At 44.4% G+C, this 24,536-nt stretch overlaps 1 protein-coding gene across 5 annotated transcripts in view; it reads left to right on the top strand.

Moving 5' to 3' along the window:
* Positions 1-24,536, top strand: part of GRIK1 (glutamate ionotropic receptor kainate type subunit 1) — a 581,617-nt gene that overhangs the window by 441,982 nt on the left and 115,099 nt on the right. For all 5 annotated transcript variants that reach the window (XM_040338856.1, XM_040338854.1, XM_040338852.1 and 2 more), the window contains one exon: positions 12,034-12,147. In XM_040338856.1, the coding sequence (XP_040194790.1) occupies positions 12,034-12,147 (114 nt within the window). The remainder of the gene's footprint in view (positions 1-12,033; positions 12,148-24,536) is intronic.

Here is a 24,536-nt window from a genome sequence, read left to right as displayed (position 1 = left end):
GGCCAGCTCCTGCAGCTCTAGTGTGCAGGGTTTGCCCTCCTTGGTCCCCCTCTACACACAGAAGTCACAAGTACGGTTCCCAGGGTCCGTGTACCAGTCTTATGAGGTGGAACAAATGCAGCTTTGACGCCTCGAGCTAACTAGATGCCATGTCAAGTTTCATGCCCATTATCATGTGGTTTCAATGATCCTAGATTCCATTATCATATCAAAACCTTTATTTAATTAGCATTGAATCTCATGAATTACTGTTTTTTACCTTGTTACATTCAGAGATCTATGAATTATTAACCACTTCCATACCAGGCACTTACGCACCTTCCTGCCCAAGCCAATTTTCAGCTTTCAGCGCTGTCGCACTTTGAAAGACAATTGTGCGGTCATGCTACACTGTACCCAAATTAAATTTGGTGGTATTTGATCGCCTCTGCGATTTTTATATTTTGTGCAACAACTCAAAAAAGACCGACATTTTTTAAAACAAATTTTTGTGGGAAAAAAGTAGTTTTCTTCTTCAATTATGGGCACTGATATGGCGGGACTGATGTGCACCGATGAGGTGGCCCTGATGGGCATCGATGAGGTGGCACTGATGGGCATCGATGAGGTGGCACTGATGGGCACGATGAGGTGGCACTGATGGGCACCGATGAGGTGGCACTGATGGCCACCGATAGGCGGCACTGATAGGCGGTGCTGGTATGCTGCACTGATGGGCACTCATAGGCGGCACTGATGGGCACTCATAGGAGGCACTGGGCACTCTTTGGCGGCACTGATGGGCACTCATGGGCGGCACTTATGGGTGGCACTGATGGGTACTTATGGGTGGAACATATGGGCACTGATAGGTGGGTACTGGGCATAGTTGGGCACTAAGAGGTGGCATTGATGGACACTGGGTGGCACTGATGGCATTGCTAGACATAATTTCAGTCAGTGCCCATGTTGCCAGTCAGTGCCCATGTGTGGGCACTGATTGGCATTGATCTTGTTTAATTCTTTTTTTATTGTTTTTTTGTGCCCATTTTTGCTCTATTGAGCACCGGGGGCCACTCCCTGGTGGTCCAGTGTTGGCATCCGAGGGGGGGGGCTGCGCTGATAAACAATCAGAGCGAACCCCCCCCTGTCAGGATAGCCGCCGATCGTCTCTCCTCTGTCAACGCGACATTGTGATCAGCCGTAATTGGACACGGCTGATCACGTGGTAAAGAGCCTCCACCGGAGGCTCTTTACCAAGATCGGAGATGCAGAGTGTCAGACTGACACCCTGCATCACCGACCCCCATGGGCGCGCGCCGGCATGTAATCCTGCAGGACGTCAATAGACGTCCAGTCAGGATTTCACAACCACTTCCCGGACGTCAATTGACTATTGACCGGGGCGGGAAGTGGTTAAATTATATATACTGATTTTTGTATTCCCTGCAGCTACGTGCTTCGTATAAAGTCCCATTTCCCCTCCTCTCCCCTTTTTTTTTAAAGTGGATGTAAAGCCACTCTCATCCTTTCTAAACTACTGCCATAGTGCTGATCTATAAGGATATAGATGCCTCCTCCATGTATCCTTACTTGTCAAATGTGTCCCCTCTGTCTGTTATAAGAACTGAAAAACTGCAGATTCTGTGTCTGGAGCTCAGTGGGTGGAGTTGTGATGTCAGTAGACTCCCCGCCCTCCTCTAAACTCCACTTGTCAACATGCATTTTTTTCCTGTGTATTCCTTACACTAAATTCTGCTATGATCACTAACATCCAGTCAAAATCCAGAAAAGTAACCTTATGACTTCAGAAAAGGAGTGGGGGTGGGAATTAAAAAAGAATGCCTGTCTCCAGGCTAGTGCATGAGATATGTAAATAACCTGTCACTCACAGCAAGGGGGCGGAACGGACTAAGGTTTTTTCTCTGTAAGTGCGTTTATTTCACTGATCAATAAAAGAGGATTGCTCAGAGCTGGATTAACTCTGTGTGGCAAGACTGGGCACAGATGATAGGAAATCTTATACTCTACATTGTGACATCAAAAATAAAATAAAAAATGTGGGTTTACATCCACTTTAAAGCACAAGCTAAAAAAAACATCCCCAGTGTGTCTCTGTAGTATTATGTCTGTAAACACATCTCCTAGGACCAGTTCCTGCAGCTCTAGTGTGCAATGTTTGCCATGTATCTGTGGGTGTGAAGCTTACTCATTACTCCTTGGTCCCCCTCTACACACAGAAGCCACAAGTACTGCCGGGTTCCCAGGGTCCGTGTACCAGTCTTATGAGGTGGCACACATGCAGCTCAGGAACTTTCTGTCCTCCATCTGTATGTGATGGGCTTAGAAGAGCTTACAAGTCACCCCTTATTCCCTACCCACCTCTGAACACCATCAATTGGTTCCAGCCCCTACCCATCTCTCCGGCACATACTGCCCATCTTCATGTGTTCCGTACTTCTCTCCTACACATACTGCCTGCTAAGATACTTCTTTAGCTTTATTTGTGATAACCCAACTTTACCTGTTCTGGAGTGGGCAAAAGTTTGCTATTACAGTGGAAGCTCGGATTACGGGCATAATCCGTTCCAGGAGAATGCTCGTAATCCAAAGTACTCGCATATCAAAGTGAGTTTCCTCATAGAGGTCAATGGAAACGAAAATAATTAATTCCACATTGACTTCAATGGCATGCAATAACGCATGTGGACAGGGGTGGTGGGGCACCGGAGAGCCTCGGAAAGGCCCGTGGACAGGCTCAGAAAGGCTTGGCAACTGAGTATTTCTTGAGGTTTTGCGAGCATTTCCGAACGGCTCCAAACGGTTTCCGCTCGGCTCTGCTCCAGCGCCCCCCCACCTCAGGCAAAACGCGGTACCGCACACCGCTTTGGTTTGAACCCTGCTCGTTTTGCGAGACAACACTCGCAAAACAGTATGGGGCAGATCCACAGAGATCTGCACCCGCGCAGCGTATCAGAGGTACGCTACTCCGCCGTACCTTACCTGGCTTTAGTTCGAATCCAGGAAGATTTTGCGCCGTAAGTTACGGCGGCGTAGTCTATCTCTGACGGCGGAATTCAAATCGGCGATTAGGGGGCGTGTTTCATTTAAATGAAGCGCGTCCCCGCGCCGAATGAACTGCGCATGCGTCGTCTTGAAATTTCCCGCCGTGCATTGCGCTAAATGACGTCGCTAGGACATAATTTTTTTTAACATAGACGTGAGTTACGTCCATCCCGATTCACGGACGACTTACGCAAAAAAAAAGTAAAAAATTTCAAATGAAACGCGGGAACGACGGCCATACTTAACATGGCAAGTCTATCTATACGCCGCAAAACACCAGCTTTAACTATACGCTGGAAAAAGCCGACTAGAGACGACGAAAGAGAAAGCGACGGCCGCGCGTACGTTCGTGGATCGTCGGAAATAGGTAATTTGCATACCCGACGCGGAAAACGACGCGAACTCCACCCAGCGGACACCGAAGTATTGCATCTAAGATCCGAAGGCGTACGAAGCCATACGCCTGTCGGATCGAACCCAGATGCCGTCGTATCTTGGTTTGAGGATTCAAACTAGAGATACGACGCGGGTAATTTGAAAGTACGCCGGCGTATCAGTAGATACGCCGGCGTACTCTCTCTGTGGATCTGCCCCTTTGTATAAAGGCATTTGAAATAAAAATAAAAATTATAATAATTTACTGAATATTCTTATTATTTTGAGAAACCACATACAGTTACAAGAATACATTTTCATAAAAGTTCCCTTTCAAAATGCTAAATGCTGCAGTATGTCTTAGTTCACAAGCTAAAGGAGGCCTCCTCAGTGTGTCTTCACTCGGGATTACAGTAATCTGAAGTTATCCGGACCCCATGTTCCACATTTTTTTAGGACACCAGATTTTGGGGACAGTCCTGATAAAGGAATGTGTTTAGATCGGTTTCAAACCTTTCTGCTATTTCAAAAAATTAATTTCAAATCTTTTCACCCTGCTGGACCTCCCTGGCAGACGTCTGCTTTTGCATCTGTGTGTAGTTGGCAAAGCTCAAGCCTTCAAGCTGTTATTTTTGCAACAGTGAACACTGATTACCTTGTAAACTGCCTTTCTGAGCCATCACCAACTGGTTGGTCTGCGGCATTTGGCCCACACATTCTCTGCTGTGTCTTACTTGCCAAATGACAGTCAGTAAGAAAAAAATCTCATTCTGATTGCAGTGCACATGCTTCTCAAATTTTGCAAACTGTTTTTTGCGTTTTCTTTTTCACTAAAGGAGAGCTCCATACCGTCATAAAATTAATTATTGCATGCTTCCACTGTATGACCAAAATCTTGTGAACAGCTTACCATGACACATACCTATAGGCCAGTGGTCTTCAAACTGCACCCCAGGGGCCAGATGTGGCCCTTTGCTTGCTTTTATCTGGCCCTTGGGGCACAATTTCATTCTCTGACACCAACAATGGCGCATGATTTTCCCCACTGACACTAACAGAAGGGCACAATTCCTCCCAATGATGGGTGGGGAACAATTCCGACCAATGACACCAATGATGTGGTATAGTTCCTCCCAATGACACCAACGATGGGACATGGGGCCAGATTCACAGAAAAAGTACGCCAGAGTATCTGCTATCAAATTTGCCGCGTCGTATCTTTATTTGTAATTCACAAACAAAGATACGACGGCTTTTGGCTAAGATCCGACAGGCGTACGGCTTCGTACGCCTTCGGATCTTAGGTGTAATTTTCCGGCGGCCGCTGGGTGGAGTTTGCGTCGTTTTCCAGCATCGGGTATGCAAATTAGCTGTTTACGGCGATCCACGAGGGTACGCGCGTTCGTCGCATTCTCTTACGTCGTCGCTAGTTGGCTTTTCCCATCGCAAACTTAGGCCTGCTATTTTATGGCTTAGATTTAGAACAGCCATGTTAAAGTATGGCCGTCGTTCCCGCGTCGAATTTTAAATGTTTTTTTTTGCGTAAGACGTTCGGAAATATGAAAGTACGTTACGCACGTCGCCGTTCAAAAAACACGTTGGGGCGCCGTAATTTGGCGCAAAGCACGGCGGGAAATTTCCAAACGGAGCATGCGCAGAACGTTCGGCGCGGGAACGCACCTAATTTAAATGGTACACGCCCCATTTGAATTAGGCGGGCTTGCGCCGGACGGCTTTACGTTACACCGCCGTAAGTTTACACGCAAGTGCTTGGTGAATCAGGCACTTGCGCTGAAAACTTGCGGCGGTGTAACGTAAAGACGATACGTTACGCCACCACAGATCTCTGTGAATCTGGCCCATGATTCTTCTCACCCAATAACACTGGGGCACAATGCTTCTCACTGACACCAAAGATGGGTAATTGTTTACTCCCAGTGATGCCAGGAAATGTTTAAATTTCAGTGGCCCCAGTCTGGCCCACCTAAAGTCTGAAGGACAGTAAACTGGCCCTTTGCTTAAACAATTTGGAGAAATTGTGTGCTTTCCACCTTGTGACAAGAGTTTGAGGAAGGCTTTCTTCTGTTCCAACATGACTGTGCTCCTATGCAGAAAGCCAGCTACATAAAAGGCATGGTCCCACCACATTGGTGTGAAGGAACTCATGTGTCCTGCACAAATCCCTGATCTCAGGTGACTTGGATTGCTGTTTGGAATCCAGGTTTTCTTGTCCAGCATCAGTATTGGACCTGCCAAATGCTCTTTTTGACTACATGGGCTCAAATCTACATAGGCACACTCTAAAAGTTTGTAGGGACCCTTCCAAGATAAGTGAAAAGGGAAGGTGGGGGGGGGGGGTTGTACAACTCCAAAATAATGCCTATGGTTTTGTAATGGGATATCCAACAAGCTCATATGGGTGTTATAGTCAGGTTTTTGAAAACTTTTGGCCTTAGTTTTTTCCATTTGCTTACTATCCCCTGCAATTGCACGGGTCCTTTGGGTGTGGCAACTATGGTATTATACCTAGCTGGTCTGTCAGGTACAACTAGGAGCAGTGGTGCATTTAGGTTTGGTGCTGCCCTAGGCCTGACTAAACTCGTGCAACCCCTAATTTAAATATGACCCACTCCTTCCTGTCAAGGTCACACCCCTTCCTGTTTAAAGCGGGGGTTCATCGGGAAATCGTTTTTTTTTAATGTCCATATACTGCATTAAACAAAATTAAGCTTGTACTCACTTCTCTGGTATTAGTAGGCATCCGCTGTGTGATTTGGCGATAAATTAATATTTATAAAAAATCGAGCAGTGCAGTTCCATCTTGCTTGTGGGCATTGTGAAGCCCACAAGCAAATGCTTCTGGGAATCGGTGAATGCTCGCCACGTGACGAGTAAAATCACGCGATAGTTCCTCGTTTGCCTTCTGAATCGTCTCCTGGGAAGCGTGACGCTGTGCTCCCAGGAGACATTGCTAAATAGTCCCAGCAAACACCGGGGCTCTGGGAGATAAAGCGACACGCCCACTCCCGCAGGAGGAAAACCAGGAAGTGCCTGCTTTAGACACCCGAACAACGGTATGGCAATAATATTGAAATGTATGGATAGCAAACTGTTAGCATACACACTGATCTGGTCTGATTAACCACTTGCTGACCTCCTCATGTAGATATACGTCAGCAGAATGGCACGGACAGGCACATCAACGTACCTGTACGTGCTCTGCTTGACGTGGGTGGGGGGTCCGATCGGGACCCCCCCGCTACATGCGGTGGTCGGTAAGCCTCGGGGAGCGATCCGGGACGACGGCGCGGCTATTCGTTTATAGCCGCTCCGTCGCGATCTCTCCCCGGAGCTGAAGAACGGGGAGAGCCGTATGTAAACACGGCTTCCCCGTGCTTCACTATGGCGGCGCATCGATCAAGTGATCCCTTTTATAGGGAAGACTCGATCGATGATGTCAGACCTACAGCCACACCCCCCTACAGTAGTAAACACACACTAAGTGAACACTAAATGTTACAGCGCCCCCTGTGTTTAACTCCCAAACTGCAACTGTCACAATAAAGAATGCAATTTAAATGCATCTTTTGCTGTGAAAATGACAATGGTCCCAAAAATGTGTCAAAATTGTCCGAAGTGTCCGCCATAATGTCGCAGTCACGAAAAAAGTCGCTGATCGCCGCCATTAGTAGTAAAAAAAAATAAAAAAAATAAAAATGCAATAAAACTATCCCCTATTTTGTAAACGCTATAAATTTTGCGCAAACCAACCGATAAACGATTATTGCGATTTTTTTTACCAAAAATAGGTAGAAGAATACGTATCGGCCTAAACTGAGGGAAATTTTTTTTATATATATATGTTTTTGGGGGATATTTATTATAGCAAAAAGTAAAAAATATTGCATTTTTTTCAAAATTGTCGCTCTATTTTTGTTTATAGCGCAAAAAATAAAAACCGCAGAGGTCATCAAATACCACCAAAAGAAAGCTCTATTTGTGGGGAAAAAAGGACGCCAAATTTGTTTGGGAGCCACATCGCACGACCGCGCAATTGTCTGTTAAAGCGACGCAGTCCCGAACTGTAAAAACCCCTTGGGTCTTTAGGCAGCATATTGGTCCGGGGCTTAAGTGGTTAAGCAGTACTTTACATTTAGGGTGAACCTCCGATTTAAGACCTGCCCAGGAAATGAAGGGAAATTATCGGATAGCAAAAAAAAGTGAACAGGAGCTCTAACCCTCCTTACTCCATCCAAAATGGAAAACAAAAAGTATTGCCAATAGTTCTACTTTAAGCACAATTTTTTCCTATATTTTTGGAGGACTGAGGATATAACATGCCAGTGGTGCAGCAGAAAACATAGAGCACAGTGATGGAGGGATGTGGTCCAGGCAGTGGGCAAAAGAAGGATTGGGGGCAGGAACAAATAAATCTGTCTGTTTATTTTTCTCATCAGCAATCAACAGAAATACATTGAAGATTCCTTAATATGTACAACTGACACAAGCAAAGGATTACAGGAGAGTCCTACTACCTACCTGCCAGGTATAGGTGACCACATCAGTGTCCCTTGTGTCTGTGCCATCCCTATCATACCGGCAGCAGTGCAGCTGATTTATGGGGGCACCAGACACCTCATAAGACTAAAAGTGTAGTGCAAGCCGGCGGGGACTCTTTTCATGCTGCCCCCCTGCAAAGTGCTGCCCTAGGCCTGGGACTTGTTGGCCTAGGCCAAGACACAGCGTTGCCTAGATGTGCCATTTGCATTCTCTTCAAGCACTTCCTAGGAACTTTGACTTATAGCAGGCTTGTAGAAAGGTGATCTGGACTCAGCATGAGTTTAATTTCAAATCAAGATTCAGATGGACAACATAGCCTGTTAGCAGAAGGAATTCGATTGCACAGGCTCATGCTGGATGCTAAGGTTGATAGACTCAGCGTGAGCATTTCTATAGCAGTGGCATGCTGAGAGGAGCAGCTGCTTACATGGTGAAAGTCTAAGTTCTCAGACAGAAGATGACTATTCAAACATTCCCTGTGCATGGGCCTGAAGGGCAATAATTCCACAGGGTGCTGCTCATCATAGATACAAATGGCTCTTTCTTCAGTCTGGTAAAGCTTATTATATATTTTTTCTACATCGTACACCTTTACATTCAATAAATCAAGTGTGTGTTATGAAACAGCAGTGTTTGATTATTCAGATCAGCACTGCAAGTAATAAAGGGACACGGCACTGCAGAGATGGAAAATGAAATTAAAACTCCCTCTTGTTAGCCGGATGGGCTTATCAATGCACGGCTGGTTGCTATGCATCTAAAACTTATTATTAAATCTCCACAGTCAATTTCTTATGGAACAAATTGTCTTCTTGGCTTTTCTCAGGGCTGACAACCTCTCCGTACATAGTGATTTATAATAAAAATAAAGTGGAAGAAGAAAAATACACAATTTTTTTTTTTTGGGGGGGGGGGGGGGTTGAGCTGTACAGAGAGGGCTAAGCTGCTCATGATTTTAGCTAGACTGTTTGCTAAATAATAAATGCTTAGTCAAAAAAGGTCAGCTTATTTGTGTTTTAGCAGGTCTATGTGTTCTAGAATAAAAATAAAAATGTTGTGGAAAAGTATCAAGGTAAGTAGCAGAACCACACATATATATATATACAGTGATGCCTCATACACACGACCGGTTTTCCCGTCGGGAAAACTGCCATGACAGCTTTGGGCTGGGAATCCCGGCCGTGTGTATGCTCCATCGCAGTTTTCCTGACAGGAAAAATGAGGACATGAAAAATGGTAAGAATCTCGCGCCAAACTAACAATAATGAAATAAATTAAATAAATTATATACCATACGTGTTAATGCATAGCTGCTCCCCAAAAAAACAGTGACCTGAATCAGTAATGTGAAAAATAGAGGGTAGGGGGCGCTAGGTGACTAGAATATATTAATACATAAATGAATAAATATATATAAAAAGTGAAAAGCAAAACCAACATTAAATTTGCGCCATGTGAATTGAATTGTGACAATTAATGATAACACATCCGTTACAAAACAGAAAACGAAAAAAGTCCATTCATAAGGTAACTGTGTCCAATAGTAGAAATTCAGTGTAAGCTTGTGTTCAGCGTAATTCACTGATAGGGGTCTCCACCTCCACAAAGACAAAGAATCACCCCAAATGTGCTCAAATGGATGGCTCCTTACCACAAGGTGTTGACCTATTTACTTAAAAAGAGGTCAAGAAAGCTTTATGATCACAAGCCCAGTGCTTCAGATCTCCATACGCAGCTTTGAATCCTTTAGTGCAGCCAGACTCCCAATGTCACAGAACCGAACAATGATTAATTAATATATATATATTTATTCATTTATGTATTAATATATTCTAGTCACCTAGCGCCCCCTACCCTCTATTTTTCACAAAAATTAGGACATGTTCTCTTTTTTCCTGCCGGGATTCCAGGCGGTTTTTAAGCCGGCAATTTACCTATGGGGAGAACCCCCACACCATAATCCCCCCTCCACCAAATGATTTGGACCAGCGCACAAAGCAAGGTTCATAAAGACATCAGTTCCTGCCCTCACAAATGCACTTCTGGAAAAAAGGTAAAAAATTCCCATAGACACTCCAAACCTTGTGGATGGCCTTCCCAGAAGAGTTGAAGCTGTTATAGCTGCAGAGGGTGGGCCAACTCAATATTGAACCCTACGGACTAAGACTGGGACGCCAATAAAGTTAATGTGTGTTCCAATATTTTTGGTAATATATTGTATATATATTTATATATGTATGTGTGTGTTTTTCCTTGAATAAATATATATAAAAAATGAAAAGCAAAACCAACATTAAATTTGCGCCATGTGAATTGAATTGTGACAATTAATGATAACACATCCGTTACAAAACAGAAAACAAAAAAAGTCCATTCATAAGGTAACTGTGTCCAATAGTAGAAATTCAGTGTAAGCTTGTGTTCAGCGTAATTCACTGATAGGGGACTCCACCTCCACAAAGACAAAGAATCACCCCAAATGTGCTCAAATGGATGGCTCCTTACCACAAGGTGTTGACCTATTTACTTAAAAAGAGGTCAAGAAAGCTTTATGATCACAAGCCCAGTGCTTCAGATCTCCATACGCAGCTTTGAATCCTTTAGTGCAGCCAGACTCCCAATGTCACAGAACCGAACAATGATTAATTAATATATATATATATATATATATATTTATTCATTTATGTATTAATATATTCTAGTCACCTAGCGCCCCCTACCCTCTATTTTTCACAAAAATTAGGACATGTTCTCTTTTTTCCCGCCGGGAATCCCGGCGGTTTTTAAGCCAGCAGTTTACCTATGGGGAAAACCCCCACACCATAATCCCCCCTCCACCAAATGATTTGGACCAGCGCACAAAGCAAGGTTCATAAAGATATCAGTGCCTGCCCTCACAAATGCACTTCTGGAAAAAAAGGTAAAAAATTCCCATAGACACTCCAAACCTTATGGACAGCCTTCCCAGAAGAGTTGAAGCTGTTATAGCTGCAGAGGGTGGGCCAACTCAATATTGAACCCTACGGACTAAGACTGGGACGCCAATAAAGTTAATGTGTGTTCCAATATTTTTGGTAATATATTGTATATATATTTATATATGTATGTGTGTGTTTTTCCTTGAATAAATATATATAAAAAATGAAAAGCAAAACCAACATTAAATTTGCGCCATGTGAATTGAATTGTGACAATTAATGATAACACATCCGTTACAAAACAGAAAACAAAAAAAGTCCATTCATAAGGTAACTGTGTCCAATAGTAGAAATTCAGTGTAAGCTTGTGTTCAGCGTAATTCACTGATAGGGGACTCCACCTCCACAAAGACAAAGAATCACCCCAAATGTGCTCAAATGGATGGCTCCTTACCACAAGGTGTTGACCTATTTACTTAAAAAGAGGTCAAGAAAGCTTTATGATCACAAGCCCAGTGCTTCAGATCTCCATACGCAGCTTTGAATCCTTTAGTGCAGCCAGACTCCCAATGTCACAGAACCGAACAATGATTAATTAATATATATATATATATATATATATTTATTCATTTATGTATTAATATATTCTAGTCACCTAGCGCCCCCTACCCTCTATTTTTCACAAAAATTAGGACATGTTCTCTTTTTTCCCGCCGGGAATCCCGGCGGTTTTTAAGCCAGCAGTTTACCTATGGGGAAAACCCCCACACCATAATCCCCCCTCCACCAAATGATTTGGACCAGCGCACAAAGCAAGGTTCATAAAGATATCAGTGCCTGCCCTCACAAATGCACTTCTGGAAAAAAAGGTAAAAAATTCCCATAGACACTCCAAACCTTATGGACAGCCTTCCCAGAAGAGTTGAAGCTGTTATAGCTGCAGAGGGTGGGCCAACTCAATATTGAACCCTACGGACTAAGACTGGGACGCCAATAAAGTTAATGTGCGTTCCAATATTTTTGGTAATATATTGTATATATATTTATATATGTATGTGTGTGTTTTTCCTTGACTACGTTTATAAACCTGTGGATTACAATATCAAATTAAGTTATATTTGTTTCTCTCCTTAAGGTTGGAGTTTGGAATTCAAATATTGGCCTTAACATGACAGACAATACAAAGGACAAGTCAACTAACATTACAGATTCTTTGGCTAACCGGACACTTATTGTGACCACCATTCTGGTAAGCATTGAAATATTACCAAATAAGAAAAGTAAATTGTCAATTGAAGACATCTTATATACAACAAACATTCTGTTCTAGGAAAGAATAATGTCTGCTAGCTGGCCTCAAATATTGTGAAAGGCTTAACGTTTACCTTGTCCAAAAATAGCCTAAGCAGTCAAGGGACCCCAGTAAACATTAAAAACTGTGCAGCTTTGTAAAATGTTTATTAATTTTATTGTCATACCCCCCCAGAAGCCTTCCAGCTAGCAATCCCCTAGACCTGTGTTGTTGCTAGGACATGATAATCAATAGACACTTACTTCCAACACTACGGTAGAGCAGACATGTCCAACGGTTTGATGTGGCCCCCACTTGGAATTTGCATATATGTAAATCTGTGGCCCGCCAAGTATATCCATCTGTGGCCCCCAAAGCTTGAGCATGTTATGTTTTTTTATGCTGTTACTGTAATATATATATATCTTCTTTAGCCTGACAAATCCCGAGCACTGCGCTCATTGTTAGTATGAGCCGGGACGTGTGGCTGGGTGTGTTCAGAAGTTGATGTGCCAGAGCCGATATGAAGCTGACAGCGCGAAGAGCCAATCACAGGCACTGTGACTATTCCCGATCTCTGCATCTACGGACTGCAGATTCAGAGATCGGGGAAATGTCACAGTGCCTGTGATTGGCGGTGGCGCTGCGCGCTGTCAGCTTCCTTGCGGGTTTCGAGCACATAGACTTGTGAATATGCATCGCATCGGCTCATCATAAGAATGAGTGAGGCGCTCTGGATTTGTCAGGCTAAAGAAGATAGATATATTAACAGCAAAAATAAATAAAACACACTCGAACTTTGGGGGCCACAGATGGATATACTTGGGGGGGCCACATCAAACCAGAACGCGGTTCCTTTCCTTTTGAGAGAGATAGAGAGAGAGCAATAGATAAAAAGAGAGAGAGAGAGGGAGATGGAGAAAGTGATAGAGAGAGAGAGAGATAAAGAGAGAGAGAGAGAGAGAGAGAAAGAGAGAAAGAAAGAAAGAAAGAGAGAAATATATATATATATATATATATATATATATATATATATATATATGATAGAGATAGATAGAGAGAGAGAGAGGGAGAGAGAGAGAGAAATAGAGAGAGATAGGGAGAAAGAGAGAAAGAGAGATTTGAATATATTTTTTAAACATAACACGCCTGAGCTCATTGTGTATATATACATTATATATATATATATATATATATATATATATATATATATATATATATATATATATATATATATATATATATATATATATATATATATATATATTGTCATCAATGTTATGAAATGAATAGTACGCCGTTTGCAATAAACTTTGCATAAAATATTTAATTTGCATTTAATTTTAATGGTTCAAAAAAAGTCAGGCAAAATGGTCGGCCCTCACATACAGTATGTATGTTCACTTTATGAAATCTGGCCCTCTTTGAAAACAGTTTGGACACCCCCTGCTGTAGAGAGTGTGCAACTGTACTGATGATGACCAACAAGCCTGAAAAAGTTTTATAACCCAGTATTGTGCTTTTGTTTTGAGTGTGTGGTGTGCAGGCTCTAGATAGACCAAGAGATTCCTGCTGTCATCTAGTGGAGGGTCAATGTGTGAAAGTGTTGGTTATAGATTTGCATATTCCTGTCTTGGAAAATCCATTGAAAATCCAATTAAAGGCTAATTTAACTAATTATACTGGAAGTATTTCCAATGAGAATGACTAAATAACTGGATTTACAGAATGCACAGAATAATTACCCTGAATGTAAGGGTGCCCATACATAGCTGAATACAAGCAATGTGATAGACTTGACCATTGATTGGGACAATCAGGCTATCTAGGGCTAATGACGTGTGACATGGATCTCCAGAGGGCTGAAGACTTTTTTTCCACTTGCAGAGACTTTTCAACTTGATGGAAAATTTTCCATTTCTCTCTTTGCCATAAATAAGGAATCAAAACTTTTTATAAATGTATTCGTAGGCCTACACATACAACCTATACATGCCATGCTTTGCATATTTTATATCATAAGCTCTCACAAGTGAGGCCCTCCTAACCCTCCTGTCTCAAATTGTATTGTAACTGTATAGTCTCCATTTATATTTTAAAGCCCTGTGCAAACGGTTGGCACTATATGGTTTCTGAAGAATAATAATAAAATAGTGCCCCATGTTATATATATTTAGAAGTGACAGCACTCCTTTTTTAATGGCTAAACACCAAACCCTTACCGCTGTTCCCGGGCACAGCTGGTGTAATGTACAGGAAGGAGGGATGCCAATGGAATTATTAGTTCTGGGCATCCAAGTTTTGCCAGCACCCACAGCATTTCTCCCCACTAACTCCTCCTCAGCTCTAACCTGTCTTATGACATACCACAAGGAATTGCCCGGGAGGAAGAGCATCCTCCACCACTATGTTGGGAGGGGAAATTAGGGGGGACAATATAATTATGGTGGCCTTTGTACAGCTAGGGGGATTGGTGGGGGTGTTGTGATGGCAGGGGAAGAGGATTTGCACGGGATGTTCTAGAATTGGGATGTCAGTCTGAGAAGGAGGGGGATTTGGGGGTGGGAGGAGAACTCTGTACTGGTGGAGATTTTGGGGGGGAAAAGTGGAGTATTTTTTTTTGTTTAAAGTGGCCAGTGAGATAGGCAGTCATGAACCCTGCCTTCTGTACATTGCACAATTTTGAACTCTGCATTTTGTATGTAGCACACTCCTGAACTCTGCACGCTGTACACAGCACACTCCTGAACCCTGCACTCTGTACACAGTGCACTCCTGAACGCTGCACTCTGTACACAGCACACTCCTGAACCCTGCATTCTGTACACAGTGCACTCCTGAACTCTGTTCTCTGTACACAGTGCACTCCTGAACTCTGTTCTCTGTACACAGTGCACTCCTGAACTCTGTTCTCTGTACACAGCGCACTCCTGAACTCTGTTCTCTGTACACAGTGCACTCCTGAACTCTGTTCTCTGTACACAGCGCACTCCTGAACTCTGCACTACGTACGTAGTGCACCCCTGAACTTTGCATTCTGTACACAGTGCACTCCTGAACTCTGTTATTTGTACATAGCACACACCTGAACTCTGCACTCTGTGCGTAGTGCACTCCTGAACTTTGCATTCTGTATAATGTGCACTCCTGAACTTTGCGCTCTGTACGTAGCGCACTCCTGAACCCTGTACATAGCGCACTCCTGGATTATGCACTCTATACAAAGCCCATTCCTGCACTGCGCCACACCCACCATCTGCTGCAACATGCTTCACCCCCCACACCCACCACTGCTTCCCTGGGAAAAGAGAGGGGCATAGTTGAGGTCCTGCATGTATTCTGTGAGAAAAAAGACCTACCTATATACTGTGTGTGTGTGTGTGTGTATATATATATATATATATAGAGAGAGAGAGAGAGAGAGAGAGAGAGAGAGAGAGAGAGAGAGAGAGAGAGAGAGAGAGAGACAGTACATACAGTGAGGGGGGAAAAGTATTTGATCCCCTGCTGGTTTTGTACGTTTGCCCACTGACAAAGAAATGATCAGTCAATTATTTTATTGGTAGGTTTATTTTAACAGTGAGAGACAGAATAACAACAAAAATATGCAGAAAAACGCATTTCAAAAAAGTTATACATTTATTTGCTTTTTAATGAGTGAAATACGTATTTGACCTCTTCGTAAAACATGACTTAGTACTTGGTGACAAAACCCTTTTAGGAATCACAGAGGTCAGACGTTTCTTGTAGACGTGCAGTTTGCTTCGTTATGAATTGAAATGTGGACACATTTTTGTACAGATTCATACAATAGTACCGAATTAAAACAAATCCGAAATAATGAAAAAAATTATTTGGATGAAATTCAAATTCAAATTCAAATTGATTTGAATAGTTTTCGAATCAATTTCTAATAGTTTTCGAATTTACAAATAAAATAAAATAGAAAATAAAGGCATAGAATAGAAAAAATATTATAGAATAGAAAAAATATAACAGAAAATGAAATAATATAATATAATAGAGTAAAACAGAACAAACTAGTATATAAAATAAAAAAACAATAGAATTGAATAGAATAGATTAGAATAAAAAAATAATAGAATATAATAGAAAGAATATAGCCATCTTCTGAAGTTTTAATTTCAAATAGAATAAATTTGAATACATAAGAAAAGAAAAAAAAAGAATAGAATAGATTTTGATATATTAGAAAAGAAAATCATTTAAAAAATAATAGAGTAGAAGAGAAAGAATATAACCATTTCCCAAAATTAAAATAGAATCAATTCAAATTTGAATAAAGCAGAAAACAATAAATTAGAATAGAAAATATTATAATAGTATAGAAAAGACAGCAGAATAGAATAGAATATAACCATCCAAAACCTTCCAAAATTAAAATTTTGAATAGAATAAATTTGAATATGAATAGAATAGAAAATAATACAATAGAATGAAAATAAAATACCAGAGAAGAATAGAAGAGAATAAAACAGAATTGACAAACAGAAAAACAATTGAATTAAAAAAACAATAGAATAGAAAGAATATATCCATTTCCAGAAATTCAAATAGTATCAATTTGAATTTGAATATAATAGAAAAGAATAGATTAGAATAGGAAGATTGTTATATTCTTTCTATTCTATTGTTTTTTTCTATACTATTCTGTTATTTTCTATTCTATTCTAATCTATTCTTTTCTATTCTATTCAAATTCATTCTATTTGAAGTTTGGTAAATTGTTATATTCTTTCTATTCTAGTCTATTGTTTTTTTAATGCTTTTCTTTTTCTATTTGTCGTATTCCAATTCAAAAATGTTTTGAATTTAAAAACTATTTGAATTTGAAAACTAGCAGGCTTAGGTTATAAAAAAAAATTCCAAGGTTTGAACATCACACAGAGCACTGTTCAATCCATCATTGGAAAATGCAAAGAGTATGGCACAACTGCAAACCTACCAAGACATGGCCGTCCACCTAAACTGACAGGCCGGGCAAGGAGAGCATTCATCAGAGAAACAGCCAAGAGGCCCATGAGAACTCTGGAGGAGCTGCAGAGATCCACAGCTCAGGTGGGAGAATCCACAGGACAACTATTAGTCGCACTCTCCACAAATCTGCCCTTTATGGAGGAGTGGCAATAAAAAAGCCATAAGAAGTTCCGTTTGCAGTTTGTGAGAATCCATGTGGGGGACACAGCAAACATGTGGAAGAAGGTGCTCTGGCCAGATGAGACCAACATTTTTCTTTTTGGCCTAAAAGCAAAACGCTATGGCCCAGATTCTCGTACATCGGCGCATCCTTATGCGGTCGTAGCGCATCCAAGATGCGCTACGCCTTCCTAACTTAGAGAGGTAAGCTCCGTATTCCCGAAGCACCGGCGTTCAAATTTGCGCCGGCGTAGTGCAAATTCGTGGGCGTATGTGGGCGTAAGTGAAAGTAGGAAGGAAGTGGGCGTGATACATTTAAATGAACCGTGACCTTATGCAAATGATGGTCTGAACGGACGGCGCATGCGCCGTCACGTGACCGGGTGTCCCCCGCCCCTATGCGCATGCGCACAACGCGATTGGCGAGTTGCTCCAAACAAGTGCATAAATACGCCCAGACATGCGCCCATCATGTGCAAAAGTACACCTGTTAGTTTACTGTTGGTGGTGAGCTTACTTTTGCAGTGCTTTGCCATGTCTGCTGAGCGTACAAGTAGAAGGAAAAAGAATTTCTCTCATGAGGAGAGGGCCATCATTCTCGCAGGCATGGAGAGGCACTATGACCGCCTCCATGGGTCCAGGAGTAAAACCACAAGCAAGGGGCGAAGGGATGAGATCCTGCAGAGGATAACGGATCAAGTGAATGCTGTGGGCAATGAGGCGAGGAGGCCCCATCATATAGGCAAGAAAATTAATGATCTTAGGAGGAGGGTCAAGGACAAGATGGCCCTCATGGCGAGGCATGCCAGGGGCACTGGTGGGGGACCTGCCTCAAGGATCCGTCTGACACCAGATGAGGAGGTAGTTGCCCGGTGCCTTACCAGGGTTCAAGTTGAGGGAATGCCGGGCTATGATTCTGTTCATCCGCCCTTGAGGACAGGTAAGTGTTTATTTCAACTATCTGGTGTGTAGCATGTGTGTGGGGGGAGGTAGGGAATATGTGACAAGTTTGTGGGTCCACCAACATGTGAATGTTTTGTGTCATCCACAGGTGTCCAGGATGAAGCTGGCCCGTCTCGTGCCCCTGCCCGTCCCACAACATCCCCTGATGCTGATGCCCCTGCCCGTCCCACACCATCCCCTGATGATGATGTCCCTGCCCGTCCCACACCATCCCCTGATGCTGATGTCCCTGCCCGTCACACACCATCTTCATCTGATGAAGATGCCCCTGACCCCCAGGGAAGGCAAGCGGCATTGGTGGAGGAGAGTGGTGGCCACGCCTCCATTGAGGAGGTTCTGCAGGATGCGGAGCATTTGGGGGAGGAGGTGTCACTGTCCCTTTTCTTGGAGGATTTGGGAAGCTTGGCTGGTCCATCCCGGACCTCAAGCCCACGATCCTCCATATCCTCGGACTCCATCTCCAACCCAGCCACTCCCTCTGTCTCCATCTCCAACCCACCCCCTCCATCTAATCCCTCACCCTATGCCAGGCCTGAAGCCTCTCGTGGACCAAGGAGGTCAACGCGGAGAACCAGGGGGGTACCCGAGTTGCTGTCTGTGACCCTGACCACTGCGCAGGAAGACCAGACCCGCCTTATGGGTGCGATGGGCCAGGACTTCACTCGAGTGGCTGACAGCCTAGGGGAGAGGGGACATGTCACCGATGTGATTCAGGACATTGCAGGCAACACCACTGCAATTATCACATGTTTGCGGGATCTCGAAACCACCACAGCAAGCCTGGTGAAAGAGGTGCAGACCCTAAATGAGTCCGTCCAGGGGCACACAGCTGCCATTGTTGGTGTTCAAACCGAGACCAATAACCTCCTGAGGAGGATAGCGGTGGCATTAGAGGGCAGGCCTCCAGCCACGGTGGATGCTCCTCTGCCTGATGAAACCCCCCCCCCTCAACCAGGCAGTTGAGGAGCCGGGGCCGTGGCCGAAGGCAGGCCAATTAGTTTTTCGGGTTGATTATTGCTCTGGTAAAGAGTTTTTTTAATTATTTTTCAAAGTATTGCTCTGGTAAAGAGTTTTTTAAGTTAGTGTTGACAAATGCACACGGTGAGGCGTGCAGAATAGTGTGACTGGTGTGAGAATGGGGGGGGGGTTGACACTCCTGCCAGCAAAGGGGTGTCAACCTCTGCCGTGTGAAAGGTGTATGAATGTACAGTAACATAATTGGAGCCTTGGCGCGGCGTTACTGCTCCCTAAAACAATGTGGTTTGATTGGGTCTAATCCAATTCGATGTGCATGTGGGGGGTGTGTGCTAGGGACCACAGTGGTGTGCACGTGTGCATTCACATTGTGCCATTTTTAATGTGTGTGTTTAACGTTCAAAGAGACGTTCAACGAGGCATCTCCTGATTGCTGATCCCTCAGCAGACGGGGTACCCTCAGGCAGGGGGGGATTGTCGGGTTGGGGGCTCAGGTCATCACGTAGTTCAACCTCCAGGCCCTTTCTCACTGCGAAGTTGTGCAGAATGCAACATGCCCCGATGATCTGGCACACAAAGTCTGGGGAATACAACAGGGTCCCCCCAGACTTATCCAGGCATCGGAAACGGGACTTCAGTTGGCCAAAGGTTCGTTCCACCACTGCACGGGTACTTATGTGTGCAGCATTGTAGTTTTCCTCTCCTGGGGTTTGTGGGTTCCGGAATGGGGTCATTAGATGAGGTCCAAGTGCATATGCAGAGTCACCTGGAAGAGAAAAGACAGGAGGAGGTTAGTCATGCATGTGTCCCTCGTAATGTCTGCGTCATGGGGGGGACAGTCATACCTGACACCCATGTCACTCACCAACCAGCCAGCTGTCCCCGTACACATTCTGGTCAAACTCCATTGGGATGTCGCTTTGGCGGTAGATGAAGCTGTCATGAGAGGATCCGGGGTGTTTGGCACGGACGTGCCATATGAGGCCATGGGCATCCACGATAACCTGGACATTGATAGAATGCCAGTGCTTCCGATTGCGGAATAGGTGCTCTGTGTCACGGGGGGGCTGTAGTGCCACATGGGTGCAATCAATTGCCCCGATGGTGCGTGGGAATCCTGCAATTTTGACAAAATCTGCCCTTGCCTTATTCCGCTGGACCTCCTGGGTGGGTCTGACGATTTGGTTGGACATGTGTCTCAGGATTGCGGGTACAACCTGGTGCACACATCTGCTCATGCTGGTTTGTGACATCCCAGCCACACCTCCACTTGTGCGCTGAAAAGATCCAGTGGCCAGGAAGTGGAGTGTTGCCAGGACCTTGATCAGTGGCTGCACTGCATGTGAGCGGTGTGTTGGGCTTGTAAGGTCATCCTGCAGGATTGTGGTTATTTCCTGGATGGCTTGAGTATTAAATCTGAAGAGGCGATACACCTCTGCTTCCCCGATGGCCAAGACGTCTAATGGCGTTCGGTAAAAACGCTGCCGTGCCCTCCTCCTTCTCCTTCTTATTCGAAGCGCCTGGGCGCACACTAGTTGTGCTATGACCATGCCTGCCCCTGGCATGTTGGCATACAGAAGTCTTGTCCTGCAAGTGTGGTTGCTGAGCTCGTCCGTAAGGGTGCTGCTAAAGCTGCTCTCCAGCTGACCTGCACACGTCTGGTGCAAAGTTGCCCATGCTTTTATGAGGGGCAAGTTTACACCGGACGAACAGCTTACGCGCACCGCTCGTAGCCTGCGTCGGGCGGTCGTACGTTCGGGAATCTCGGTATATCCCTCATTTGCATATTTGATTATGAAATCAATGGGAGCGCTGGGCGTTCTCGGCGTAAATGTGCGCCTACGCTACGCCGGCGCACAAACGTTGCGCCGATCGAAACAAGACTAATTTCTGGCGTACCTGGTTCTGTGGGTACGGCGCACCGATACGACGGCGCATCTGTTCAATTGTGCCGCGCAAATCAAGGTGCCCCGGCATAACGCCTTTGAGAATCTGGGCCTATGTGTGGCAGAAAACTAACACTGCACATCACCCTGAACACACCAACCCCACTGTGAAACATGGTGGTGACAGCATCATGTTGTGTTGTGCGGATGCTTTTCTTCAGCAGGGGCAGGGAAGCTGGTCAGAGTTGATGGGACAATGGATGGAGCCAAATACAGGGAAATCTTGAGGAACAGGAAACCTGTTATAGCCTGCAAAAGACTTGAGGCTGAGGCGGAGGTTCACCTTCCAGCAGGACAACGACCCAAAACCTACAGCCAGAGCTACAATGGAATGGTTTAGATTAAAGCATATTCATGTGTTAGAATGGCCCAGTCAAAGTCCAGACCTAAATCCAGTTGAGAATCTGTGGCATGACTTGAAAGTTGCTGTTCACAGACACTCTTCATCCAATCCGACAGAGCTTGAGATATTTTGCACAGTAGAATGGGCAAAATTGTTCCTCTCTAGATGTGTAAAGCTGGTGGAGACATCCCCAAAAAGACTTGCAGCTGTAATTGCAGTGAAAGGAGATTCTACAAAGTATTGACTCCCGGGGGCTGAATACAAATGTATACCACACTTGTCACATCTTCATTTGTAAAAAAATCTGAAAACCATTTATCACTTTCCTTCCACTTCACAATTATGTGCCACTTTGTGTTGGTCTATCAAATAAAATCCCAATAAAATACATTTACGTTTCTGGTTGTGACATGACAAAATTTGGGTAATTTCAAGGGGTATGAATACTTTTTCAAGGCACTGAATTATGGGGCCAGATTCACATATAACTGCGGCGGCGTAACGTATCGTAGATACGTTACACCACCGCAAGTTTTCATCGCAAGTGCCTGATTCACCAAGCACTTGCGATGAAATCCTCCGTCGGCGGCCTCCGGCGCAAGGCGGGCCAATTTAAATGGGCGTGTGCCATTTAAATTAGGCGCGCTCCCGCGCCGGACCTACTGCGCACGCTCCGTTTCGTAATTCCCGTCGTGCTTTGCGTGCCGTGACGTCATGTAGCGTAATTCCGTATTCCCGGACGGCTTATGCAAACAACGTTATTTTTTAAATTTTGACGCGGGAACGACGGCCATACTTTATACAGCAATACGATTGCTGCGTAAAGTTAAGGCACTAAAAAAAACGACTAACTTTGCGACGGGAAACTAGACTAGCGTCGACATAGCGAACGCGAAAATCCATCGGGAATCGCCGTAACTCCTAATTTGCATACCCGACGCTGGTTTACGACGCAAACTCCCCCCAGCGGCGGCCGCGGTATTGCATCCTAAGATCCGACAGTGTAAAACAATTACACCTGTCGGATCTTCTGGCTATCTATGCGTAACTGATTCTATGAATCAGTCGCATAGATAGAAACAGAGATACGACGGCGTATCAGCAGATACGACGGCGTATCAGCAGATACGCCGTCGTATCTCTTATGTGAATCTGGCCCTATGTTCTTAGCAGTTTAAATAGTGCTGTTTCTATAACTTTAGAATGATGAGATGTCACCGGCACTCCGTTGCAATCATATACACTTTTTATTTTTAACATCGGTCAAATAAGCCGAGGTTTCAGGCCACGCAGGGTCCCTTCCTCAAGGCAACATAGTGACATTAATATTTAACTACGGCCCCTTGAGAAAGGGACCGTGAGTGGCCTAGAAATGTTGGCTTACTTGACTGATGTGACATTGCACTAATACAAAGTGTATATGACTACAACGGAGTGCTGGTGATGTATCATCATTCCACAGTGGTTTATGTGGTCCTTCCACAATTGTCACAGCGAGCACCCATTTTTCACGAAGGTTGAACACTGTAAGGAGTTAAGTCCTCATCGTCTGATTTTATTTGTTTCTCTGACTAACCAACAATGATTTTAGAGGTAAGGGAAAAAGGCATCTTGTGTGATTTGCACACAGAGCCTATCCTTGCAAAGCTATTGAACTTCTAATGTATTAAAGTGAATGTAAACCCTAACAATGATCTTCTTCTATTTGCTGGTCTGTTCAATTTACAATTAAAAGTTTGGTTATATCAGTTTGATAAGTGCTGAAAATACCTGTTGATCCTCCTTAAAATTCAGTGCTATGGGCCCTGCAGGTTTACCTATGGCAGCCTTATTTTCCTGCCAATGCTAATAGGGCTGTCTTAATGAGAGGGCACACCTGGGCACTGCCCAAGAGGGGCCCCAGCTGCATGGGGGCCCCCTGCCCTTTTTTCAAAGCAGCTGGTCCTTGAGCCCGGCTGTCCCTCTACATCCCAGATATCCCCCCAGCACTCTGACCCCTCTACACCCCAAATATCCCCCCAGCACTCTGACCCCACTACACCCCAGATAACCCCCAAGCACTCTGACCCCTCTACACCCCAAATATCCCCCCAGCACTCTGACCCCTCTACACCTTAGATAACCCCCAAGCACTCTGACCCCTCTACACCTCAGATATCCAACCAGCACTCTGACCCCTCTACACCCCAGATATCCCCAGCACTCTGACCCCTCTACACCCCAGATATCCCCACAGCACTATGACCCCTCTACACCCCAGATATCCCCCCAGCACTCTGACCCCTCTACATCCCAGATATCCTCCCAGAACTCTGACCACTCTACACCCCAGATATCCCCCCAGCACTCTGACCCCTCTACACCCCAGATATCCCCCCAGCACTCTGACCCCTCTACACCCCAGATATCCCCCCAGCATTCTGACCCCTCTACACCCCAGATATCCCCCCCAGCACTCTGACCCCTCTACATCCCAGATATCCTCCCAGAACTCTGACCACTCTACACCCCAGATATCCCCCCAGCACTCTGACCCCTCTACTCCCCAGATATCTCCCCAGCACTCTGACTCCTCTACACCCCAGATATCCCCTACCTCCTGCCTACTTTGTTTCTATTTACCTGCCTCCATTGTAGGGGCCCCAGAGCATTACTTTGCCCAGGGGCCCATGATGCTATTAAGACGGCCCTGCTACTTCTGTAAACTAATACAGGGTGGTGAAGGAGCTCCACCCTGTACAGCCATGGCCAAAAGTTTTGAGAATGACACAAATATTAGTTTTCACAAAGTCTGCTGCTTCAGTGTTTTTAGATTTTTTTGTCAGATGTTACTATGGTATACCGAAATATAATTACAAGCATTTCATAAGTATCAAAGGCTTTTATTGACAATTACCATATGTATCGATGTATAACACGCACAGGCGTATAACACGCACCCCAAGTTTAGGAGGGAAGTTTAA

Source organism: Rana temporaria, chromosome 2, assembly GCF_905171775.1.
Source record: "Rana temporaria chromosome 2, aRanTem1.1, whole genome shotgun sequence".
Lineage (NCBI taxonomy): Eukaryota > Metazoa > Chordata > Amphibia > Anura > Ranidae > Rana > Rana temporaria.
Note: the sequence above shows the minus strand (reverse complement) of the source record. Positions and strands in the feature narration are given on the sequence as shown.